Here is a 22,214-nt window from a genome sequence, read left to right as displayed (position 1 = left end):
TTCAGCAGCAACTGGTAACTTTGTTGCTGTGTGTTAACTACTGGGGCTGATGCAAGATGGATTACATTAAACTGTCTCCAGTGAGGTGCTTGTCATTCAGTGGACAATCTTAGCTAAGGACAAAGGTGGAATGAGCCCTGTCTTTCTCACCTGTAGTGGATAAAGAGGGGATAGAGGCACATTACAAAGTAAAAGCCTGCCTCACCCTTGTTTGAATAGTACTGAGAAAAAAGTAACATCCAGTGCTGTAGATTCAACCCACCCATGAATATTGGATACTCCGAATGAAGAGTTGTAATTTTGATGTCACTGCTTAAAACATTACATTTTATCATTGCAAAATAGGGCACCTTTCTAGCTTTATAAATGTAAAAAATATATTTCTTATTACAGCTATCTATGCATTATCTCAACAGCTGGAAAGCTAGTGTGTTCCATTTGCAGTGTAAAAAATAGGGACTCAAACAAGACTGTAGGGTTTAAAATAGTATTAGCTACTTGTTCAGTTTTGCTTCATATGATGTATTTAATGTCAGCCACAACAATGGAAAATTTAGCTAGGCTGCATGCTGTTGATCACTGTAATTATTACTGCATCTTCTTCCTGAATTTGTGAGAAGAAAAAACTTCCTCTGATGCAAACAAATGATACGGAGCCTGTAAGTCTGCTCTTAATGATCCTATGGGAAAAATGCAGTTTTCACAGAAAAACTGATCTGAGGTTGTGAAGACACAGTTAATGTGGGCTCTGTGTCTGAGAGACACAGAGTTAGTGCAATCAAAATGGAGGTAAGAAGCTGCCTCATGAGACAATCAGCATCTAAAGAGATCCCGCCTGCTCTGGCACAGTGGCAGAAAGGGAGGACAATGAGCCAGACCTCTGAGTATGGCAGATGTACATTCAGAGCTCTGAATGAGGAGCTGCTGTTACAAAGTCAGTGTCTGCATGGAAACTGCAGCATTTCTCTGCTGGCTTCAGCTTAGTTGTTGCAACAAATAACAAGAGACTAGAGGTGCTGACAGGGATTACTTCATTGCCATTGCAACATCTGTAGAAGAAAAGATATGGGATGTATTTATTCTTCTCAAATACCTAATCTCAGAGTATAAAACTTCACCACATCAGTGTAAAACTCCACGGAAACGAAAAGGAGAGTGAACACGTCTGTGAGGTGAGCTCAGAGTCAGCCATGGAGACCTCTGCAGAAAGCCCATCCTGAAGACACTGTAGGCACACTCTATTTATAAAGAGTGAGCAGTTAAGGGCTAAGTGTCTCAGGGACAACAACCCTTTCTAGAAAGCTACAAAGTACATTTTGTCTCTTTGGTTTTGACAGGTTATACACAAACTAATGTTGGAGAAGCACTAGCTGCTGTGCACGGCTCTGAATTCAGCCAAACTACTATTTGCCGGTTTGAAAATTTGCAGCTGAGTTTCAAGAATGCATGCAAGCTGAAATCAATATTGTCCAAGTGGCTGGAGGAAGCAGAACAAGTAGGAGGTAGAGAATTGAAATAATTTAAATATTGATTTACATTTAAAGCAGAATCCTTTATATATGTTGAAGGATTAGTACTTGTTTTCCATAGACTAAAGGTGGTATTGTTTTGGTTTGTTTGTGGTTTTGTTTGTTTGTTTGTTTTTCTTTGTGTGCATGTGTGGGTTTTTTTAATGGCCTTAAATGCTAAGATCTGCTTATGTAAAATTTGGTTATTTTTTGGGGGTGAACAAAGAGAGGAAAACTGAAATGCATGGAAGATACAGAATAGCAGAACCATCACTTGGCCTGCTGGAAGAAATTTCTTTCAATCCCATCCGCAAACTACCTCTCTTCCTGTAGAGCTCCCATCAGAGCTGCTATTAGGATCTGCAGGACAGTCCATTTTGCAGTGTATAAGGATTCTTCACTAGCTAAGATCTCTTACTTCCTGCCTCTGGCATATGACACGTGGCCATGAGGGAGTGGATTTGAGTTCAGCTGAGGCAGTAGTCTTTAAACCCTGAAGAAGAATTGTATGGCACAGAGGTTTGTGATGTGACTTTTTTGATGCTAGAGGGTTCCTTTCCTTTTACTCTGCTACTTTCCAGTTGCAGGAAGCGTCATGGGGTTCACTGGGCAAAGTGGAGTTTAGAACAGTATGGTTGATTTAAAGGAAATGGTTTGCCTTAAAGAAAGTCTTTTCAGGTGGATGAACTATGGTGCTGCAAAGCAGTATGCCTGGCGGTGGCAGCAAAAGACAGGACTGCCACTGTGCAGCACTCACCTAGCATGGGAAGAATGAGAAGATGATCATAATGCTACGTTTTAGATTTGCCATCTCATTCAACAGCAGGCAGCACGTTAAACAGCTACTTCTGCCACACACTTCAGTTTCCTTTAAAACAGATGTAGAAAGCTTCCTTTCCCTGTGACTGCTCTAGAAACTAGAGGCTGTTCTAACACAGACAGAATATTGCAAGAATTGCTTGTGAGGGGGTTGTGGTGGGATAGCAGCTGCTGACCACCTGAGTGGTGTCACAGGCTTGAGCTGCAGTGTAAGGTCATTTGTGCAAGCAGCAGTCTCTGAGAAGTAAGGGATGACTCGTCCATCAGAAAGTGTTATGGACGAGGCAGATGAATGAAAGAGGTTGAGGGCCAAGGCTGTATTTATGAGAGGATGAGGTAGCCAAGGGGTATGCAAATGGACTCTGTCTCCCTCAACTGTACCAACAGTGTTGGAGGAACAAGGTATGTCAACAAAGGGCAGTTGTTGAAGTGCAGCTCCACAGGCACAGAGGCACAGAACAAGTGCTGTCTGCAGCTTTACCAGTGACACACCTGTTTTGCTTATAACCATTTATAGCAGAGGTGACCAACCGTCTAAAAGAAAGAAGCGCTCCTGTGTGTGCTGCTGCTGTTATTCAGCAGCATTGTCTGTGAGCTTTCTTCTGTCTTCAAAGAAATGGACATTTTTTCCTGGAGATGACAGTGTTTTCCATTCCATGTGGAAGATAACTGCTGGGTTTTGTTTTATACAGCTTTGTACAATGAAAAAGTTGGAGTGAATGAGCGGAAGAGGAAGCGCAGAACCACTATAAGGTAATAAATATTCAGGGCATTACACGTTAGAAACTACTTTGGCTAAGATTCTTCCTTTTCTTGGGTAGAACCAAAGTGTTACTTTCTATGAATGAATCTCTACAGCTACTGTTTAAAAATGTTTCCCTATTTTGAAACATGCTACTGAAAGATAACAGCATAGCTCTCCAAAAAACCCAGTTTTCTCCAAAGACAAAACTTCTCCCAGTTGAAGACTTTTTTACACATGGCAACATACTAATATTTTAAACCACAAAAAAAAAAAAATAAAAAAAAATAAAAAAAAAAAATTACTAATCTGCCTAGATTTTATGATATCTATGTAGTGAATGAGGTAGCAGAGCACCTTTGTTTTTATTTGGGGAGTTCTTACATTATACCAAAATAAATTGCATTATTTTACTAGAGAATTGAGGTCTGGGGAGTTTGAGGGCAAGCTTTTACATGCAATATTGCACCCCTGTCCCTATTCTCTGTAACTGAGTTCTTTGGCGTTCCCACAGAAACACTTTAATGAACTAAAGGGAAAAACCAGGAAATTATTCTGGGAAACTTGTCCTGTTTGTCACCTCTCTGGTGGCCAACATCCACCACCTATCTAGCCTCAACTCCATGTGAAAATCAAGTAGACTGGTAAATAATATTACAAAAAACCAAATAACCAATAGGCAAAAGGAGAACATGGGGTATTACCTTCTCCTTTAGATATTCCAGATTTTTATAACCCCTGAAGAATTCACTCAGGAGCCCTACAATGAACTGTAGTATTCTTCCAGAGGAAGGGAATTTGGCTGCCTTCTGGGCACAACATTGGTGCTATTGGGCCCTACTCATTACGGTGAATTGCCTGTTCTTGAGCAGGGATCCTTCTTGATGTGCAGTGCCACCTCCCAGAGACATAGATTATTCTATAGCCCCACTGACTCAATATTTACCTTCTCCTCTTATATTCAATTTGAGATTTGTTTTCCTAGTCATATTGTCTTTGATATAAGGAATAAAATGAAGATATGATTTCTCTTAGACCTTTGAATTAAGTATTCCTCTGAGGAGATGCTTCTCAATTAGGAGTGAACTGTGAATGTGAGATGCTTCAAAGCTCATTTGCTCATCACAGCACCTCACAAGGGATGCAGCTTTACTCTTGGGAGGCCAGTTTCTCCTCTTAGCTTCTCTACAAGCCAGTAAGAACTTCAGCAGCAGTGCCAAGACCTTGCCCAGTTTATGTTTTGTGGCTTGCATGAGAGCTGTGAACTGAAAGCATCTCTGTCCTAGGTATTCTTTCCTGGCTAGGGGAGCCCACTGAAGACTGGTCATTTAACATTATGGGGTTCGGTGTCGTTTTTTAACAGCTGTTGAGGAAATCAGGCCTCATATTATACATTTTTAAATTATTCTGGCTAATTCCACAAGATATTCCATCTAACCCCCCTGCGCTGGGCCTATCTAACATGGCAGGTTGGCAACAGCACAGATAATTGAGGCAAAGCTCATGAAAAAACCCCAAACATATTAGTATTTAAAAAAATACTAGTTGTTCCTTCGGAGGCATATAAGACTTCAGTTTGAGGACTTCAAACTAATCAGGACTTTATCTGAGCTGCAGCCTTATTATCTGCAATTCTTAATGGATGTTTGAAGGCAAACTAGAGGTAAAACAAAAGTCCCACTAACCAAATCAGTTTTGTCATACCCTAAGCACTTAATTTGAATTTGTGGAAGCCATTGTATTTTCTACTTTGATTAAAAGGCCGAGAAACTGTCACTCAAAACGAATGACATTACTATACTTCTGTGTGTGCAGAACATCATGCTATTAACTGGGTAGTTTTGGTAACGTTACTAAATATTGCAAAATAGACCTACAAATGAAAGACCAACAACATATCATCGATGAATTAAGGGAATAACCAGAACTTCAGCAGACACTTTATATATTCCTGTAACAGAAATACCTGTGCCTCATTTCCAGATTAATACATCCAGTGCCCTCTTGTGTTCAAAGAAACTATAGCTACTGCTGAGGCCAGTTTTGGACATGTTCTGTTGGCACACGTGCATGTTGCAGATACTCTTTTAAAAAAGTTTTCTGAGAATATATACCACAAAGGTGAAGGAAATTCTAGCTGACAGTAAGAAAAGATAGGAGTCTTAATATTTTTTTTTTTTTTTAATTGAACCACTCAGCCTTGGTCATTGCTGATTGTGGGGAATAGATTAAGGCAGATTTTAGAAAATGTGATGATTAAAAAAAAAAAAAGATTCTAGAAATCACAGAGATTATGGCAAACTCCCTAGTGTCTTCTCTATAATAAAATGAGATGCGAAACTTGATGCAACATACAACATTTCCCAAATTGTAAGTGATAGAGCTCTTCCTCTCTGTCAACTCAAACAGTTTGATCCACCAGTGAGGTTACTGTGTTGTGGATTTGCTGAACACTTACAACACTGATGTGGCAGTGTCAGAATGGGTAGTCAGGCTTGTTCCAAATCCTGTGATCACACGTTTTTTCTACTTAGTAGCTGTATCTCCTAGAGAACAAAAAGAAGCATGGATATTTCATGATTACCACTGAAATGGCACCAAACTTGATGCTAGTTTTGCCATTAAATTATCCTATGCTGAAATTCTGCATGATGACAGGTTCATGACAACAAAGTACTACAGTGTACTTTAAGCTTTGTGGGTTTCATTTAAAGATGCAAAACAAACCCATGCTTTTACTTGACCTTTCTCCTGAACTCGTGATGAAGGCTTAAATGTGTCAAAAAAGTTTTTAAAGGTGAAATTTTATCCCTCTATCCAGTATCGCTGCCAAAGAAACCCTAGAGAGGCACTTTGGAGAACAAAGTAAGCCTTCTTCTCAGGAAATTATGAGGATGGCTGAGGGGCTCAATCTTGAGAAAGAAGTTGTGAGAGTTTGGTTTTGCAACAGAAGACAAAGGGAAAAAAGAGTGAAGACAAGTTTACATCAGAACGCCTTTAGTTCTATTATCAAGGAGCATCACGAGTGCCGGTAAAGCTTTTCTATATATAGATGTGGAATTCTGTTTTGCTTTTTTTAAATACTGTAAATTATATGTTGCTAAAAAAAAAAATAAATCAGTAAACCACTTGTTTTTTTACAAGCTAGTCAGCTTCAGATGTAGTGCGTTGTGGAAGGCATGATTTTAATGTGAAAGGTTGGAAACAAATTAAATGCTACTGCATATATTTAAAGAATTGGATGTCTCTGCTTAACGGCAAGGAACCTGTTATGCATTCTTCAAATAGAAATGCTTTCCAAGTTGCCCACATACTTGCAGGTTCCTTGTGCTGTGTCTTTCTTGCTTCTGCAGTATGTTTAAAGTATGTTTAAAGATTAATGGAGAACCCCATGTAGGTACCCTAAGCATCAGGAAAAAAAACCCTTTGTGTTTTATGTGCAGAAAAGTTACAAAGTTTGATATCAGCAGCTGTAGTTTTGAAAGAACTCTGGGTGTCCATGTGTGTGCTAAGCCCCACCACCTTCCCCAAGTGGCTAACTTTTGTGAGATTGTAAGACATCAGGCACATGGCAGGGTCTTATCTCCAGTGGTGAACACTGAGCTCACCTACCTGAGCATCAGTGAGAAATCAGACACCCAAAGTAGAGAAGGTAAGTGACCTTAAACAAGCAGTGGTACTCTGAGTCCACTGCTGAATATCTAGTTATGGCCAGGGGTGGGTACACCCATGAGATTAGATCCTGTAGGACTGCCAGCAGATCTTAGAGCCAGGTAGAAGAACGCTGGCAGAAGAACTGGCTTTCCAAACGATGCCTCAAACACAGCTACCTGCTCACAACAGCCATACACCTCTGAGTGAAGCATTTCAGGTAAATTCCTTGGGCAAGTTCAGGACAAGGCCATTAGAAATGTGCCATAAGCGCTGTCATTATTTACAATGCACCTAAGTACAGAGTTGTCAACACCGTTCCTACTGTGTGCTCTGTCTCCATGTACCACTTTGCTGCCTTAAACGGGTGCCAAGTGGAAGTGACTTTATGCATGTAACCAAAGACAATTCTTGCTAATTTATGTCTTTAAGTTTGATTTGGATAGGCTTAGCTATAAAGGGATACAATTTACCTTATCTTAAGACTGCAACTTGAGGGAGAAATAAATTGAGAATTATCAGGGCTTTTATAACTTTGGGCCTTCTTTGCATTGTTTTTTTCCTTATGAAATCCACGTGTGGACATACACCACAGACAGTGTGTTAAACGAAAAAAACAAAGCCCTTGCATCTGAAATAAGTATCCACATAAACCATTTATTGCACTACACTTCCCTACTCTCTTACACCCCACTAATTGAAAAGAATCTCTTATTTGTTATCTGCTAGCCTAGAGAGAGAATCAGGGGGGGAAAAAATACAGTGGCAGAACTCCACCTATCAGAGAAGCACTGAGAAACCAAATTAATGACTTAAGTACTCACCAGGGATAGATTAGCCACCAGCCACCTCATCAGCCCTGCTCATTGTTATTAAAATAGTCCATTACCATATAAGTATTTTTGACTGTTTTCCCAGGACTGAAATTAAGTACAGGCAAATAGTAATGGCCAGATACATTTTATTTCTCCATAAAACAGACCTGATGATTTAGAAAATGCCTAGATAATAGGCCCACAGAAAGCAAAAGGAGTTTAATGTTCCAGACCACTTTGAAGCAGTGTGTACAAGTTAAGTGCTCTCTCTCTAGTGTGCATTAAATTATCTCCAATACTTATTACAGTGACCAAAGGTGTATTCAGCTATGGAAACTAGGCTCCTGGATTTAAAAAAAAAAAAAATACATTTTCATGGATGAATGCATTGCTATAACCCCGTAATTTAGAAGAAAACTTCAATTTAATAACTCAAAGGGGAGAAATTGTGCTATGTACTCTCTTCAGGCTGTTCTCATCACTCACATAGCTCACCCACTACAGCGGGGAAAGACCATGCTGTAGCCTTTATCCACCACACATGTTTTGACAGACCATGAAATTTCCACAAGGATGACAGATAAATTGTTGAAAATATTAACACCCAGGGACAGTGGTGCCATGCATTTGTGTACCTTTCATGGTATGTGATCTAATGTTATGTATGTTGAAACTACATATATAAAAAGATTTTATTTATATTCCAAATTATTTTCTTTATTAAAAAAGCCTTCGTAGAAATGCTATTAGCCTGTACTGTTTCCCCCATCCAATAAAGTATTCTTATACATTTGGTATTACAGGTAATGGTTTGTTGTTATGTTTCAATAACACTTTTTTTAGTAGTGTACCATGCTGATGTGCTTATTCATTTTAGCATGCTGTAATAGTTAATTCAAGAGCAGACTTACCATAACATTGTGATTTGTAGTCTTACAAAAAAAAAAAAGCCACACAAGTGAAGGTCAGTAGCAGAAGCATAGCAAAATAAAATGAAAGGTGACACATAACGCCATTTTCTAGCAAAAGACTAAGTGGAGGAGGCAGCCACCATTTAAACACATCTAGCTGTTGTCACAGAAATACAAACAAGTTAGAGCATAACTGTTTAAAGAAAAAAAGCTGGATGGAATCAATTTAATGCATTGCAGCTGCAGCCATTAGACTTTTTTTTTTCTCTACTTACTGAGAAACAAAAACAGTAAGAACAACTTACTGGGTAATTACTATCTGTTACTCTTGACTGGGGAAAAAACCCTAGCTAAGACTTCTGAGGGGAAGGTTTATAAACCTGCAAGTAAGAGTTTAGCTGGCCATCTGTCTAATATGGACTGCACTGTTTTGAGGTGTTTGTGGGGTTTCTTCTTGCTCTTAACTTTTCCCATGATAACTTCAGGCAGGGTGTTAAAACTAGAATAGAGGGCAAAACAAGCTGTTATGACAATGTATAAATTTGTGGTTCACCTGTCTTCAAAGTACTGTGTAGTGTTCTGTCCCCCTCATCTGAAGGAGACAACAGACCTAGAAAAGGCCCCTGTACAGGTAAAGCTGATGATCAAAGGTAAGATGAATAACTGTTTAAGCCACTGTCTCCCTCTACCAGATTTAATGTGTGTGCACTGAATGCTACAGAGGTCTACTGCCTTATGAGCTCTATTGAAAATGGGGCTGGAGACAGGCTGCTCACCATCTTGCCTAATGTATGAACTAGGAGTAAACATGTGAAACTGGAAAGAAGCTTAAGAAAATGCAAAAGTGACAGTTCTTAACATGGTGGGGATAAAAAGATGAATCTGTGGAACAGCAACTGCAGTGCCATTTTTGGATGGAGGAGTTTTAGATTTAGTTACTCAATACCAAGGTGCCAGCAAGGATAAAGGAGTTCAAGGATTGAGGTTGGGTTTTTTTAAGTCTGTTAAGAGTGATTTTAGAAGGAATTTGTTTCTATGTAGAGTATGAAATTTTATTATAGACAGCTACAACATACTAACTATAATTGAAATAAATATAAGCTGCAAACCTGCAACATATCGATACTGAAAAACTTTCATACAGATTAGAGCTGCAGGACTTAAAAGGTAACTGGTAACAGAAACACAATAGGTATTGACAGTAGCCCTAGTTCAGCAGTCTTACTGACACCAAAAAGCAATCCCTTTATTCCTGTTTGTCAAAGGCCCCACAGAGAGAGGAAAAAGGTCTTAACAGAATTATGCCAAATTTTGACAGTCATTAAAAGGACAAAGTGCACACTTTGTTCAGAAAGGACATAAGCCTTGGTGGTGAGTCAAAATACAGTCAAACAGTAATATTTTATACCTAACTAATTCCACATCATGATTTCTCCTTCAATGCCTGAGAGCAGCACTTGGGCCCCCAGTTACAAACAGAAGAGAATGCAAACTTGATCACGTCTTTACTTAATGCTGAGTTTCGGTCAAAGGCGCTACAAGAACTACTACACTGCTCTATAGCTTGGGTCAAAGGAAAACTTATTAGAGCTAACAAAAGCCCACTAAGAGACAGATGTGTAAGACTAACCCTACAGAGGACAAAGTCATTGTGGAATAAAAAGCCTTTTATTAGATTTTTACAAAATAAATTGTAAAAAAAAAAAAAGTCACCTCATATCAGATATATGCAATATATATACTTTCACATTCCTACTTGCTACCTCACAGATTCATAGTTAGTTCATTACCTCCTTTGAAGAGAAAGAACACCTGAATTTCTATGCAGAAAAAAAAACAAAACCAAACCACAAACAAAGGTTGACCTATGCTTTCTCTTTCCATGTTAACTTCAATCTAAAAATCAGATGGGGCAACAACAGTAGATTCATAGAGGTTATGGTTTCCTGCTACACCTTTTACAACAGCAAAGCCTCTTTATGAAGTTTGTCTGTCCCCTTCCCCCCGCCCCAGTTATCCTGGTATCATTCTTGGGAGGTATTTTGTTTTTCTGTTTTTAAAGCTAAGATGACTTTTTTGTTTCTGTTCAATGAACAGCCCTACGAGATCAGCACAACTGAGGGGCAAATAATCTCCAGCACAGTAAGGGCTGAGGAACTTCACACCTTTTGGGAGGTCATAACTGAGAACTACATTCTCAGGCTTTGTCATCTACTTAAAATATCAACGGTTCTTATTTCATTAGCCAAATGCATTCCACTTAAAGGTGCAGTCATACTGATGCAGCTCAGAGACCACAGAAAAACCTTCAGAGAACCAGAACAGTTTTATTATAGTGCTATAGAAAAGTAATTATCAGGTATGATCCAAAACTCTCAATACTAAAATTTAGATTTAGCTTATCAATGTGATCAATTGCATCTTAGTAAACAATACAATTATGCAGTTATCTTCCATTAAGAAATACTGTAAAATATATACAAATGTTGTTTTAGGCAAATGTCCTTTTTGCAAGTGTGCAAGTTGCACTTCTGAACAAGTGCATTTCTGAACTTCAGCACTGAGCCCCCTCAGGTGTACACAGAGGTCTCACCACAGTGTTTTGTGAAACCATCTTAATTACAAGTTTAGTCAACTTTCAAAGACTCATTCTGAGAAAAATCACAAAGATACAAGATCTATATACATAAAGGCACAGCAATTCTGTTGAAACCAGCTATGTTACAGTACAATAGAGTTCAATCAGTGCCTTTCATGCTATAAAGTTCACTAACAAATTTAAATCCTCTTCCAGTAAAATTAACTGCATGAGGACTGTATCCTTCCCTTTCAGTAAAAAGAATAACCAGCTATTGTTTCATCAGCTCAAACATACTACAGGAACTTGAAAGAAATACATAAAATGCTTTTTTATTTCTGCCTAAACTTGCTAGACTTTCAAGGCTATTTCTCATTAAAAAAAAAAGTTTCCAACTAAGAGCAAAGATGAAGTTTCATTTCTGCTAAGGTGACAGACTAAGAATTTTACTATCATGATAGTTTTATAAAAATTATATATAATATATAGGTGCTGTCCTCTGAGGCATCACCGCAAGCCACAGAATAGCAAATTCTAAAGATAGATCAGGAACTGAGAAGAAGACTGTGAATTCAGAGGACAGCTTTGGATCTGGTGTATATGAATTTATCATTAGAAATACATCCTTGGTTGGTCCAGTGCTCAAAACTCCATGCACAGACACACCAAGTGTACTACTCTCTGTAAGTTAATTCAAAATACTGTCCCTTTCTTCTCCCAGTACCAACGTAAAGTTGTCATTTCTGAAGCTTCAGAGTTTTCCTAGACATCAGTTGCATTGGAAGAATATTTGCACTTTTTACATCTGTCTACAGATGAATAATTAGAAGGCAGATGGTATATTGCCATCAGGCTAATCAACTCCCAAAGCTTTGAGCTGTCGTTCAATTTCTTCATCTGATATGGTAGCAGCTTTTGATGTTGATGCAGATGGTAAGCCTCTGGCAGCTGATGGAGCTTTGGCCATCTAGAAGACAGAAGTTTTCTTCAGTCAACATAATACATGTCATAATAAGCTGGCTTCTAGAATAAGTTTGTAAAATGAAGGCCGCTACAATAAAGTATTTAAATAAAAAGAATGAAAGGGAAGAAGCACATGAACTAGCCATACCTTTCCTGAGATTTCAATCCCTATCTCATCAAGCACTTGGTTAACAATATCTTGGCTTTCTTCTTCTTCATCAGAAGCATCAAAAATATCATCCAGAGTATCGTTGACTTACAAGAAAGAAAGAAAAAAAATCCACACTGCATTATGCAAAAAGTTTACTAAAATATCCTAGTACCATCTTTCTACCTTCCCAGAAGGCAGTAGTAATACCACCATGTAAGACAGCAACAGAAAGCACCTCTCTCGTCTGTAGAAAGGCTTCCTCACCTCTGCCTTGCAAAACCTGTGAGCACAGCTCGAGCAACAAGAGGGTAAGGCATGACTGCTTTTGTAAAAATGTTTAGTTTCACCAAAATAGTTCAGTTGCTCTACCTCCCCCTGCTTGACTTTAACATTTTAAAACTTCTACAGTTCCACAAAAATCCCCTTTCTCTTCCTCCTCTAAGTCAGTTGTGAAATCGTTAACTACTCGGCTGATTTCTGAGTTGCTGAAATACAGTTCAGCGCAGCTGAGGTGTTCATATCTTACTCAACAATATTGTTTTGAGTCTGCCCCCCTTACTAAGGCCAACCCAATGGCAGGGATTAGGACAGGAAGGAGACTGTGCTAGCAACACCAGGAAGTTTGGTGTTATTTAGTTGACAGCACACAGATGCAATCAGGAATAAGAAACTTGCCACACCCCAAGAAGAAAGTTGCGAGCTAAAATTTAAGAGAGACAAAATCATCCCATACCACCATGCACGTAAAGCTTTCAAGAAGTATGATGGTTGTTTTTGATGAAGATGGAAAAGATGAGATTCTAGATTTAGTATCGAGCTCCTAAAATGTCTAAAGCTCGCTCTCCCTGCTCAGACATGTATTGTTTCATTTGCTCTCCACTTTTGCTGTTAGTCTCATTAATTGCAAAAACAAAATTTCAAGCATCAGTGTTTCTAGATTGGTTCTACCCTTCCAAGAGCACCGTGTGCTGCAGCTAGATGTTCCATGTAGTGCAGAACTTACTCATTTCTTCAGTCATTTCCATCTTCATGTTCTCCTTCTGGAAATTCTGCATAGTTTGTAGTGTCTTTTGAGGATCCATTTTCTTATTAACTGCTTGCATTGTCTATTAATATTTGAAAAAAAAAAAACCCCTTAGTCATACAATGATACATTAGTAAATACCAACATATACACATTAAAAAGGAATGAGTCTTCTCATAAAAGACCCTTCAGCCCAAATTTCACTTTCCTTCTCTCTTTACATCCCGTGAGAACTGCAGATACACAGAGCACTAGTACAGTCTGCAGCTAGTAAGAAATATCGCTACCTACTGCCCTAATAGACATGTTTTTAAATATATGTGTCTTTCTTGCACCTGCTTCCTGGCCTTATATTAGGAAAACTCTGCCTGGTCTAAATGAAAAGAGGACAATATTTCCTAACTTACAGGCTCTGCACTTCATAGAGGTAAATGGTTGCAGGTTTTTTACTCAGTAAGGAATAGTTACTTGAACCACTACTAAAATGACAGGCACTAAATTCTGATTGTTCCTTTATGTTATAGTTTAACAGAAAAAAAAAAAACAAACCAACTTTTCTCTGAAAAGCAAATATGAAAGTGCTCAGGAAGGACATGTTAGCTTAGGGCGAGCCTTTGAAATGGACAGAGATCTTTTTTGTGACACTTTTTACTACAAGTATGCAGTACTGCTTTTGCAGGCACCAGTATTTAGTACTTTCTTATCTTCTAACAAACAGGATAGTGTATCTCTTATAGGATGTTAAAACCTAGATACAGACATGAACAAGTCAAATAAAGTCTAGCCATCTATGAGATGATAAAAGAGATGGTCAATTAAAAGGGATACTATCCATTTACTACAGCCACTACTGGCTTCAAGGAAGCTCTTCTGCCTTTGTGTCAGTTCATTTAAAGTTATAATATATTATGCTTCTCAAGGTACTTGAATTTCAAAGACTGTATTCACAGTCACATTATTTGAGTTTTAAAAGTGATTCTGGACTTAGTGTTGGTTCTTCAGAATGATTGTACAAGAGTTAGAGATGGCTATCAAATCACTAAACTGATACAGTTTATATATCTTCAGAAAAGAAGGGTCAGGTAACTATTAACTGGACTTTCCTATGTCCAAAATTAGAGCCATACATGCTGAAGTGTGGAGAAAATATCTTGAAAGCTTCACATTCATGTATTTGTCTTGCTTGTTGAGGCAACTGATTCCATGTGGTTTTCATTGACAGTTGTATGAGATTAAGAATAGTTTATAAGCTTAAAAATGAATGACTGAATACATGTGTTTTTTTAAGCTACTCATGTTGAAAAGACAAAATACCCACTTTAAAAGTGACCAAAAGAATTTCACACATTTCTCTCCAATAACGTTACACAAACTAGTCCATAGATGTACCTGCTGTGCTTTGACAAACATAATTTTTCTGGATGGTGGTTTAATTTTTTTTGTTTGTTTTTTTAAATATTTCTGGGTTTTCTACTGACTTAACCTTCGTAATTAATCTAGTGACACACTAGTTTTGAGAAATTTAATCCAAGACATCTCACAGATAAAAACAAGTCAATGATGCAATAATTAAAAAAGCAAGCCCAACTTGTTCACAGGTCACACTGTGGCAGGAATACTGAGCAAGCTGCTTAACTCAATCGGCCGTACAGTCACACAAGAACCCCCTTGGTGAGTTAGTGACAGAGGATGGAAAGCTTCCTACGGAGCCACATCTTTGGATCATCGAAGAGCAGATATCTACCAACATACTGCTTCTTAAAGATAACCAACAGCAACGCCTTAGCAGTAATTACTTTCTGAACCAAGTCGTGTTGCACTACTGGGTTTAACTGGCATGTAACAAGATGCAGCTTGGACTATGACAAAAGCACGACTTGTCTACAAGGATGGATGCTAATTTTCTCTTCTACACCTCAAACTGAACAATCCTTCTTGCCAAAAGCAAACTCCCTATTTGTAGGAAAATAGGTGAAGTGCTGGGGTTTAAACCCCCACCCCTGAACGACGGTTGACATGTGGATCATGTCCACAATCAGGCAAGAAAGACCTTCTTGATTGGTTCCAACCCAAGGCTGGCCAGGCCCTGGGTGAAAACCAATGAGAAGATCACCACCAGGTGCCCTGCCTTCAGCATTAACATCAGGTGTCCCACATCTGAGTTAACAGTACAAAAGCTGGCTCTGCCTACAGTGGTTTAGGAGTAGCTTACCTAAGCAGTAAGCATACTGTGTAGGATCTTCTGTTAGTGGAAGAGTCCCCAAACTGCCCACAGTGGGCAGAGCCCCCAGCAGTGGTGGGACATCGGCACAGCTGAGAGCAGAGGAAGGAACAATGGCATTGTTCTCAGCCTGCACAATTGGAGCTGGACTGATCGCCTGGGTCCTTGGTCAGTTTGCCCCTGCCTCTACTGCATCCAGCATTGTAAGTGAAATAATAAATTTTTTTATTCTGCCAGTGGTTGGCTGCCTTGGATCCTTTGTACATGATGTAAGGCTGGAGGGAGGTATATGGCTGGTATGCCGCTGGTAATATGCTGTGTATTGATGATAACATCATTCTTTTTGGGACAGCAGAAAGATCACAACTAGATTACTGAGATTTTTCAGATTCTTCTCTGAGATGAGATTTGTGAGAAAACTTAATGCAATACTATTTCCTTAGAACATGCAAAGTGAGAATGACAGGGAATCCAGATTAGATATCCTTAGGAACTTCCGATCTGAAGCAATAACCTACTTTTTGCACAAGTCATAAAGCTACTGTGACACAGTGCCTTGATTTCTAGATGAAACATGCCCTACTTTTTCCCCAATAAAAACTGCTCACTACAAAATTATACTGGCACGATACTATAGTGGCATAGTTTGGGTTCTTCTTATGTACTAAAAGAGCACTTCTACAGGCATTAGAGTTTATTTTTATCATGCAAGCATTTAGCAGATGTCTAGCCCAAAAAAATATGCTTAGTGCAGTGCTAACTGGCTGGACTGACCAAACAAAAATTTCATAATAACAATCAAATGATATTCCCCTACTGTATCCTTAACATGAATTGGTGTATTAAGCACCAAGTTACGTCCCTTCTATTATCCTATACAGAATAACATGACTTAACTTTTGCAACCATATGTTGTATTTTAATGTAAAAGAATGTCTTGTGGCACCTTACTTTTGCTGTAGTTGACATGGCTCCTGCCATCTTCATCTGAGAGTTCATGACCTTTGTTTGAGTTGACATAGAAGTGACCTTAGAGCTAACAGCATACGTTCGATTCTTCTGCTTTCGCAGCTGAACAAGTTGTTTTGCAAGCACTTTACAGGCTTCTTTGTTACCAGTCTTAGCCATTTTCTTTATTTCCAGTTCCTGTTAAAAAAGGTATAGATTAATTCCACATAATTTTCATTCAAAGACTATAATTAAGCCTTAACACTAATAATAAAATTCTAAAAGTTAACTATCCTCCTGATTTTTTTTTTTTAAAGACATTTAAAGTTTTATACACAGTCTTCCTTGCTTTTCTAGCAAGCCTCTTCAGCAGAATAAATGCAATGCTGCTACAATTTGACCGGGGGGTGGGGGGGGGGTGGAAAACAACAAAACTGAATTATAGTATGGTAGTGCACAGTTCCGTAAAAAACTCCAACTTCTGCATAACATCACATTCATTTATATACGCAGATTCAATTCCGTATCTGGATAGGGAGTAACACTTCAAAAGAACCCCAAAAAGAGAAGAAATTATTATGGCCAGCCAACTGTCAGGGCTATGACTCTAATCATCTTCGATTTCTAGCATTCATGGGCAGGGAAGTCACACTGCTCACAGAAGAAATGGGGAGTTCATAGGTTCTTTTTTAACAGTTTTTCAGCCTTGAAAGAATCTCCTAGCCTTTTTGGGGAAGCAGTAGAGAAAACTAGATTAGCAATAATTATAGGCTGTTCGCCCACGTAATTTAGCTGGACTTAATTTAGCAAATGCAATAAAAGTGGTATAATTTGTCTATAACAACATGTGTTTAAACCTTAAGACAGACACTTCTGGCTTCAACAAAAAAACCAAAACAAACCCAAACCTTGTCACTTGGTAATGTAAGCTTTTCAACCAATTTTTCTTTTTCAGCATTTTTAAGGAGACCTTCCCACAGTATCTCAGTTCTTTCTGGATGTCCAATTGTATATTGTGATTTTTACCATTAAGTAAAAGCAGCCTTTAAAGGCCAGCTTTCTCCTTTGATTCCTCAGGAGAATACACCTGCTACAGAAATACAGTTGCTTCACTTTATGTGCACTTGTAGTCCAAAAAATTGCACCTATAAAGGAGGTGTGTTGCTTTGAAAAGGTAAATAGTGGTCATGAGGATATGCAAAACAGTTGTGTTTAAAGGAAAACTGATCCACTGCATCAGCTTTACTACTAGAAAGGATCATGGTTAAGTTGCCTATAGAGATGGCACTGGCACAAGATATCCTCTGCAAATCCATAACAGCTGAAAGGCCATGTCATAGATACTGTTTTTAATCCATGAAAGTACAGATCAGCAAATAAGCAGCATAAGAGCATTCAAACATTAGTGGCCTGAAATCCATGTTAAGCCTGTCCCCTTTGTAAATAGCTCACACAGACTAGAAAAACAAATTTCTGTAGCATGCCCAGGATATTATCTTCTTTTTTCATACTGCAAGTACTATGAAGGATAGGAGGGAATTTGTTTGCATGCTGGCAAACACTAGTTTGCACCTGAATTTTAATAGCAAACATTTGAAAATAGGGATTTTATCACTGAGATGAAATACCTAAGTAGCATTTATAGATTTACAGGATTTTCAAAGAGAAATACAAACCTACACCAACCATTGGAAAACACTGGCAGATAATCCAGCTGCAGAAATCAGAAACATTATTATTCTTAATTAAGAAGAATTTGGTTAATGAGCTGCAACACATTATTTGCTTTTGAGAGGTTTGGGGCAAGCTTATTAAAGTCAGTTATGTTCTTCTGGAAAAAAAAAAAATCAAGTCATGTGAGGTTACTGAACTGAAACAGAACTGTCTACATACCTTAACTTATTTTTACCCATAGAATTAATATAACTAGATTTCTCTCAGTTTAGTACCTCATAATTAAGGGGAAAAAAAGGTCTTCTTGAAGGAAGTACATAACAAAATGTTCTGAGATTGACTGACAAGCCCTCAGCCCTTTTTCACCTGATGAGAGTCTGAAAATTAATTTGTCCATTGATTCTCTCATCCTAACAGCAAATTTTAACTTTTTGAAAGATGTATTTCACTTTTCCTTTCTTCTTTTTCTCCTCAGAAAACCAACTTTTCTGAAACAAATTACTGTAGTAAGTAATCAAAACTTCGACCTGAGTATTCATGAAAATTAAGGTTACTTCCAGAGTCAGAATATGTTCATACTGCCTTATTTATGAGTAACCTGTTATATGTTCAAGGCTTCCAGAAACAATTTTTCTGACCTCTTTTAGTTTATTATTTCCAGCTCTTGGTAGTATGAGCTGCTGCCATGAAGGAACACCTCAACAGCTACTGAAACAGTGGGTGAATTAGCATAGCTTTTCCCATAGTCTGGGAATGTCTTCATGCATCAAACCTCACCATCTGTCACATCCAGTTATACTGCCACACAGGTGCAGCACCCATTCACTGAATACTTGATAGCTCTCACACACTAAGTTTTAAATAGATCTTAATTTAGGTAGATAGTTCCACTATTATTAGCCAGTTTAAGGGAAGTTCTATATGAATGGAAATACCCACCTTATGGGGTATTCATGATAGCCTATGGTGTTTCAAGACTCCTCTCCCACAGGAGAGTCACAGTAACATATGATGGTACTGTAGATCACTGAATTACAAGCCTGTTAGGAAAAACTTTCTGAAGCATAGAGAACATTAACGGAAGGGAAAAATAAATGCAGTTATTTTATCTCAACACTGTTTCAGGCTTTTCCTATGTTAAAGGCTGAGAATCACTTTAAGACAGTAATTTTTCTCCAATGCAATTTTAATAACTGAAAAGTCAAAAAGGGGAAAACAACCTTTTTAGTGTTCATTACACACTGAGTTGTATCTTTAGCATGTGCAAGTTTTCTGTTATATTGCGGGCGTGTGTTTGTTTTTAAAGAGTAAAATTAAAGTTCCCTGCTCTACTTACCAGTTGTTTTTCCTGTTTTTCAAGTGCTGCTCTATCTCTGGTTATAGCCCGCTGTGTACCTCTTAACTCTCGATTTTGCTCCTTTATTATATCTGAAAGAAAATATTTATAGCTAGGAGTTTTCAGTACTACATAAGCATCTTACCTGCTAAGGACTCTGCAGACATGCAGCACGTTTGACAGCCTCCCTTTGTTCAGGATGAACTGTCAGCTATCAAAGAATTGTCAGCATTTCAAATACATGAAATATTAGCAAAATGTAATCATGAGGTACACAAAATTCTATTTCAAAATCCTGTAACAAACAGCTATTTTACCTAGTGTGGTTTTTTGCACCATAACCACAGCAAGAGCCTTAATCACACACTTTTCTGCAAATTCAACCCTGATTCAGCAGTAACATTATTCACTGAGTGCCCACTGCTTTTCAATCAGCCAGACCCAACTGCAACAGGTAGATCAGCTGAAGAAACCTTATATAAGAGAGTTTCAGAGCTGTTAAGGAGTTCCCAAGTCCATTAAAACAATGACGATATTTCCAGATGCAAGTCCTGTATCCTGCTCTTCTCTGTCCTTATTCTGGTTTGTCAGAGGTTACTCTCCTCCACAAGTGTAACCTCTGTGCAGACCAACTTTTAAGCCAGGCTACAAAGCAACAGTGTTCAAACTTTTACAATTACCTGATGCTTAAGAATACTAAGATATGAAAGTGAAGGCCTTCATAGAAAAATTTAAGTTTTCTGCCAACTGATGTAGCCAGCAGAAGCCTGAATGCTGTCAGGTGAAACAAACCATACTTCACAGGAGTTTTTTCCACTGTACTACTTAAAAACTATTTACTGGTAACATCCACTTATTAAAGTAAGTATTATTTATAATACAGACATCAATCATATTATTATAACATGTGCTTAGGTGTGATTCACCTGGGCGAAGGTAGATAGGTCTGCATCTGACTCAGAATCCTCTGACCTCTATAGGGGAAAGAAGTTAGTACTTTCAGGAAGATATTAGTCTACTCCTAATGAATGTGTGTATATCTAATGTCACATGACATTAGATAAACCCTGGGTGAGAATTTAAAAGGAGCAGACTGTCACACAAGCTTTGTTTAGAGCTCTTTCTTCTAGTCCACAAAAGGCAACATCATGGCTCGGCTAATGTCCTTACAAGGTTTGAAGCATATGAAAATTAACACAAAAAGGCGGAATTACTAACAGAAACAAAGGCATGAAGGATAAATTCTAGAAACTGCAGCCACCCTTTTCATTTTTTAAGCCTTGCAACAATTTCTGTGCAAACAGAAAGAAGCATTCACGTTCTTCATTCCTATAATCAGAAACACTCTAAAACAACCATTGTTGAAATTATTTCAGCCTTAACAGGCTTTAATCAGAAAGCCCCCAAACTTTCACTGGGATGTTAAAGAGGGCATATACATTCACACCAATCCTTTCACACCAATTGTTTTTGGTCAAATAAATACATATTCCAAACAAACTCCATGAAAAAGAGACCTGTGTTTACAGTGCTACTACTGCTTCAAGAGCTATACAAAAAGCATCTTCATACATAGACTTTTCAACGGACAACAAAGAGCTGAAAGATGACATTGGTTATAATACTGTGTCCTTCACAGTGACAAAGCAGCAGTGAAAATTATTCTGAAAACAGTGCTAAAGGCTAGTAGATTTGAAGGTACACAAACATACATTACTTGCACAGCTGCAATTGCAAAAATGAAAAGCTTCGTAGCTACCTACAAGACTGTTTTTTCTAACTACAATAACTTCCTAAAAAAAAATCCCTTAGTGCAGAAAGCTTGAGAAATAGGAACTTCAAGACAATAAGAAATAAGAACTGTATTTGTCAGGAGAGAATAAGGGGGAGCACAATGCTTATTTCTGTTGTTTCTGGTCCCACATAGTGGCTCAAACTAAGGAGAGCAATAAATCCAAATCAGCAGCTGTCTGCAGTTAAAGGCCTGTTCATTTGTTTTTGCAAGTGAAAGCCAAGATGAGAACTTGTTTCTTGTTTCTCTGTGACAATTGACACAAATTCCTAGCTTTACTCCAGCAGACAGAAGAAGACGGGATATTCCTGAGACAGCCTTTTTCCAATAGTCACTTTCATGTGTCACACCACCACCTTGAACACCAGGGTAAGGAGGAAACACCTCCATTCTGTAAAACAGGTTGGACAAGAGACGCCCAGCAGAGTTTGATGTGGCTCCTACAATCCGCCTTGGTCACGGAAGCTCATGCCATCTCTCCCTTCCTCCCTTCTCAAATGTTGCACCAAAAATGGGAAGAGACAAGTGGGAAACATACGTATTCTCCCTTGGCAATACACAATTGGTTGATTCACAGCGTCATTTTTGGCGAGCCATTTTCAAACGCGGACCTGCTTGATTTGACACAAGGCACCCAACGTACCCGACAGGCAACTCTGGGACTTGACAACCCCCGGGCCACCCTCTGCCCCACAGCCATGCCTGGGGCACGCCGACTTGGCGGGCTGGCTGTCAACCACAGGCCTGCTGACAGGTAAGCAATCCTTTCTGGCTTTCCCTTGCAGAGCGTCACTTATGCATAAATTTAAGCGTTTCGTTTACAGCGTGAGTGCAGATACATCAAGAGCGACTTGGTTTAAGAGCCGCGTGAAAGCCAAGGGTGCGATGCTCGACTGCCCTGCAGAACGCTGCCTGCCTGCGCCGGCACCGCTCCCGTCCTGGTCTCGGCCCTAGGCAACTCTTCGCGGGCCTGTTTCGTTCCCTCGCTGCCAACGGGAGACGTTCTTCCTCCTCCTCCCTCACACACAGACCGAGATCACCAGGGCCCGGCCCCCGCACCTCGCCCCGGCCAGGCCGCCCC

General features: G+C 38.8%; 2 protein-coding genes across 4 annotated transcripts in view; one reads left to right on the top strand and one right to left on the bottom strand.

Moving 5' to 3' along the window:
* The window catches only part of POU1F1 (POU class 1 homeobox 1), an 11,979-nt gene extending 5,875 nt beyond the window's left edge, over positions 1 to 6,104 (top strand). For all 3 annotated transcript variants that reach the window (XM_008940922.1, XM_008940931.1, XM_008940939.1), the window contains 3 exons: positions 1,338 to 1,502; positions 3,020 to 3,080; positions 5,891 to 6,104. In XM_008940922.1, coding sequence (XP_008939170.1) covers positions 1,338 to 1,502; positions 3,020 to 3,080; positions 5,891 to 6,104 — 440 coding nt within the window. The remainder of the gene's footprint in view (positions 1 to 1,337; positions 1,503 to 3,019; positions 3,081 to 5,890) is intronic.
* A 5,589-nt stretch (positions 6,105 to 11,693) lies between these two features.
* CHMP2B (charged multivesicular body protein 2B) lies at positions 11,694 to 19,508 on the bottom strand. Its single transcript, XM_008940950.1, has 6 exons — positions 19,487 to 19,508; positions 19,342 to 19,433; positions 16,335 to 16,529; positions 13,142 to 13,244; positions 12,136 to 12,242; positions 11,694 to 11,991 (listed from the first exon to the last, which is right to left on the bottom strand). Exons 1-6 carry the CDS (start codon positions 19,506 to 19,508, stop codon positions 11,878 to 11,880), a joined length of 633 nt encoding a protein of 210 aa, XP_008939198.1. The 3' UTR covers positions 11,694 to 11,877.
* Positions 19,509 to 22,214: the final 2,706 nt, after the last annotated feature.

Source organism: Merops nubicus, unplaced genomic scaffold (genome assembly GCF_000691845.1).
Source record: "Merops nubicus isolate BGI_N331 unplaced genomic scaffold, ASM69184v1 scaffold5170, whole genome shotgun sequence".
NCBI classification, from domain to species: domain Eukaryota; kingdom Metazoa; phylum Chordata; class Aves; order Coraciiformes; family Meropidae; genus Merops; species Merops nubicus.
Note: the sequence above shows the minus strand (reverse complement) of the source record. Positions and strands in the feature narration are given on the sequence as shown.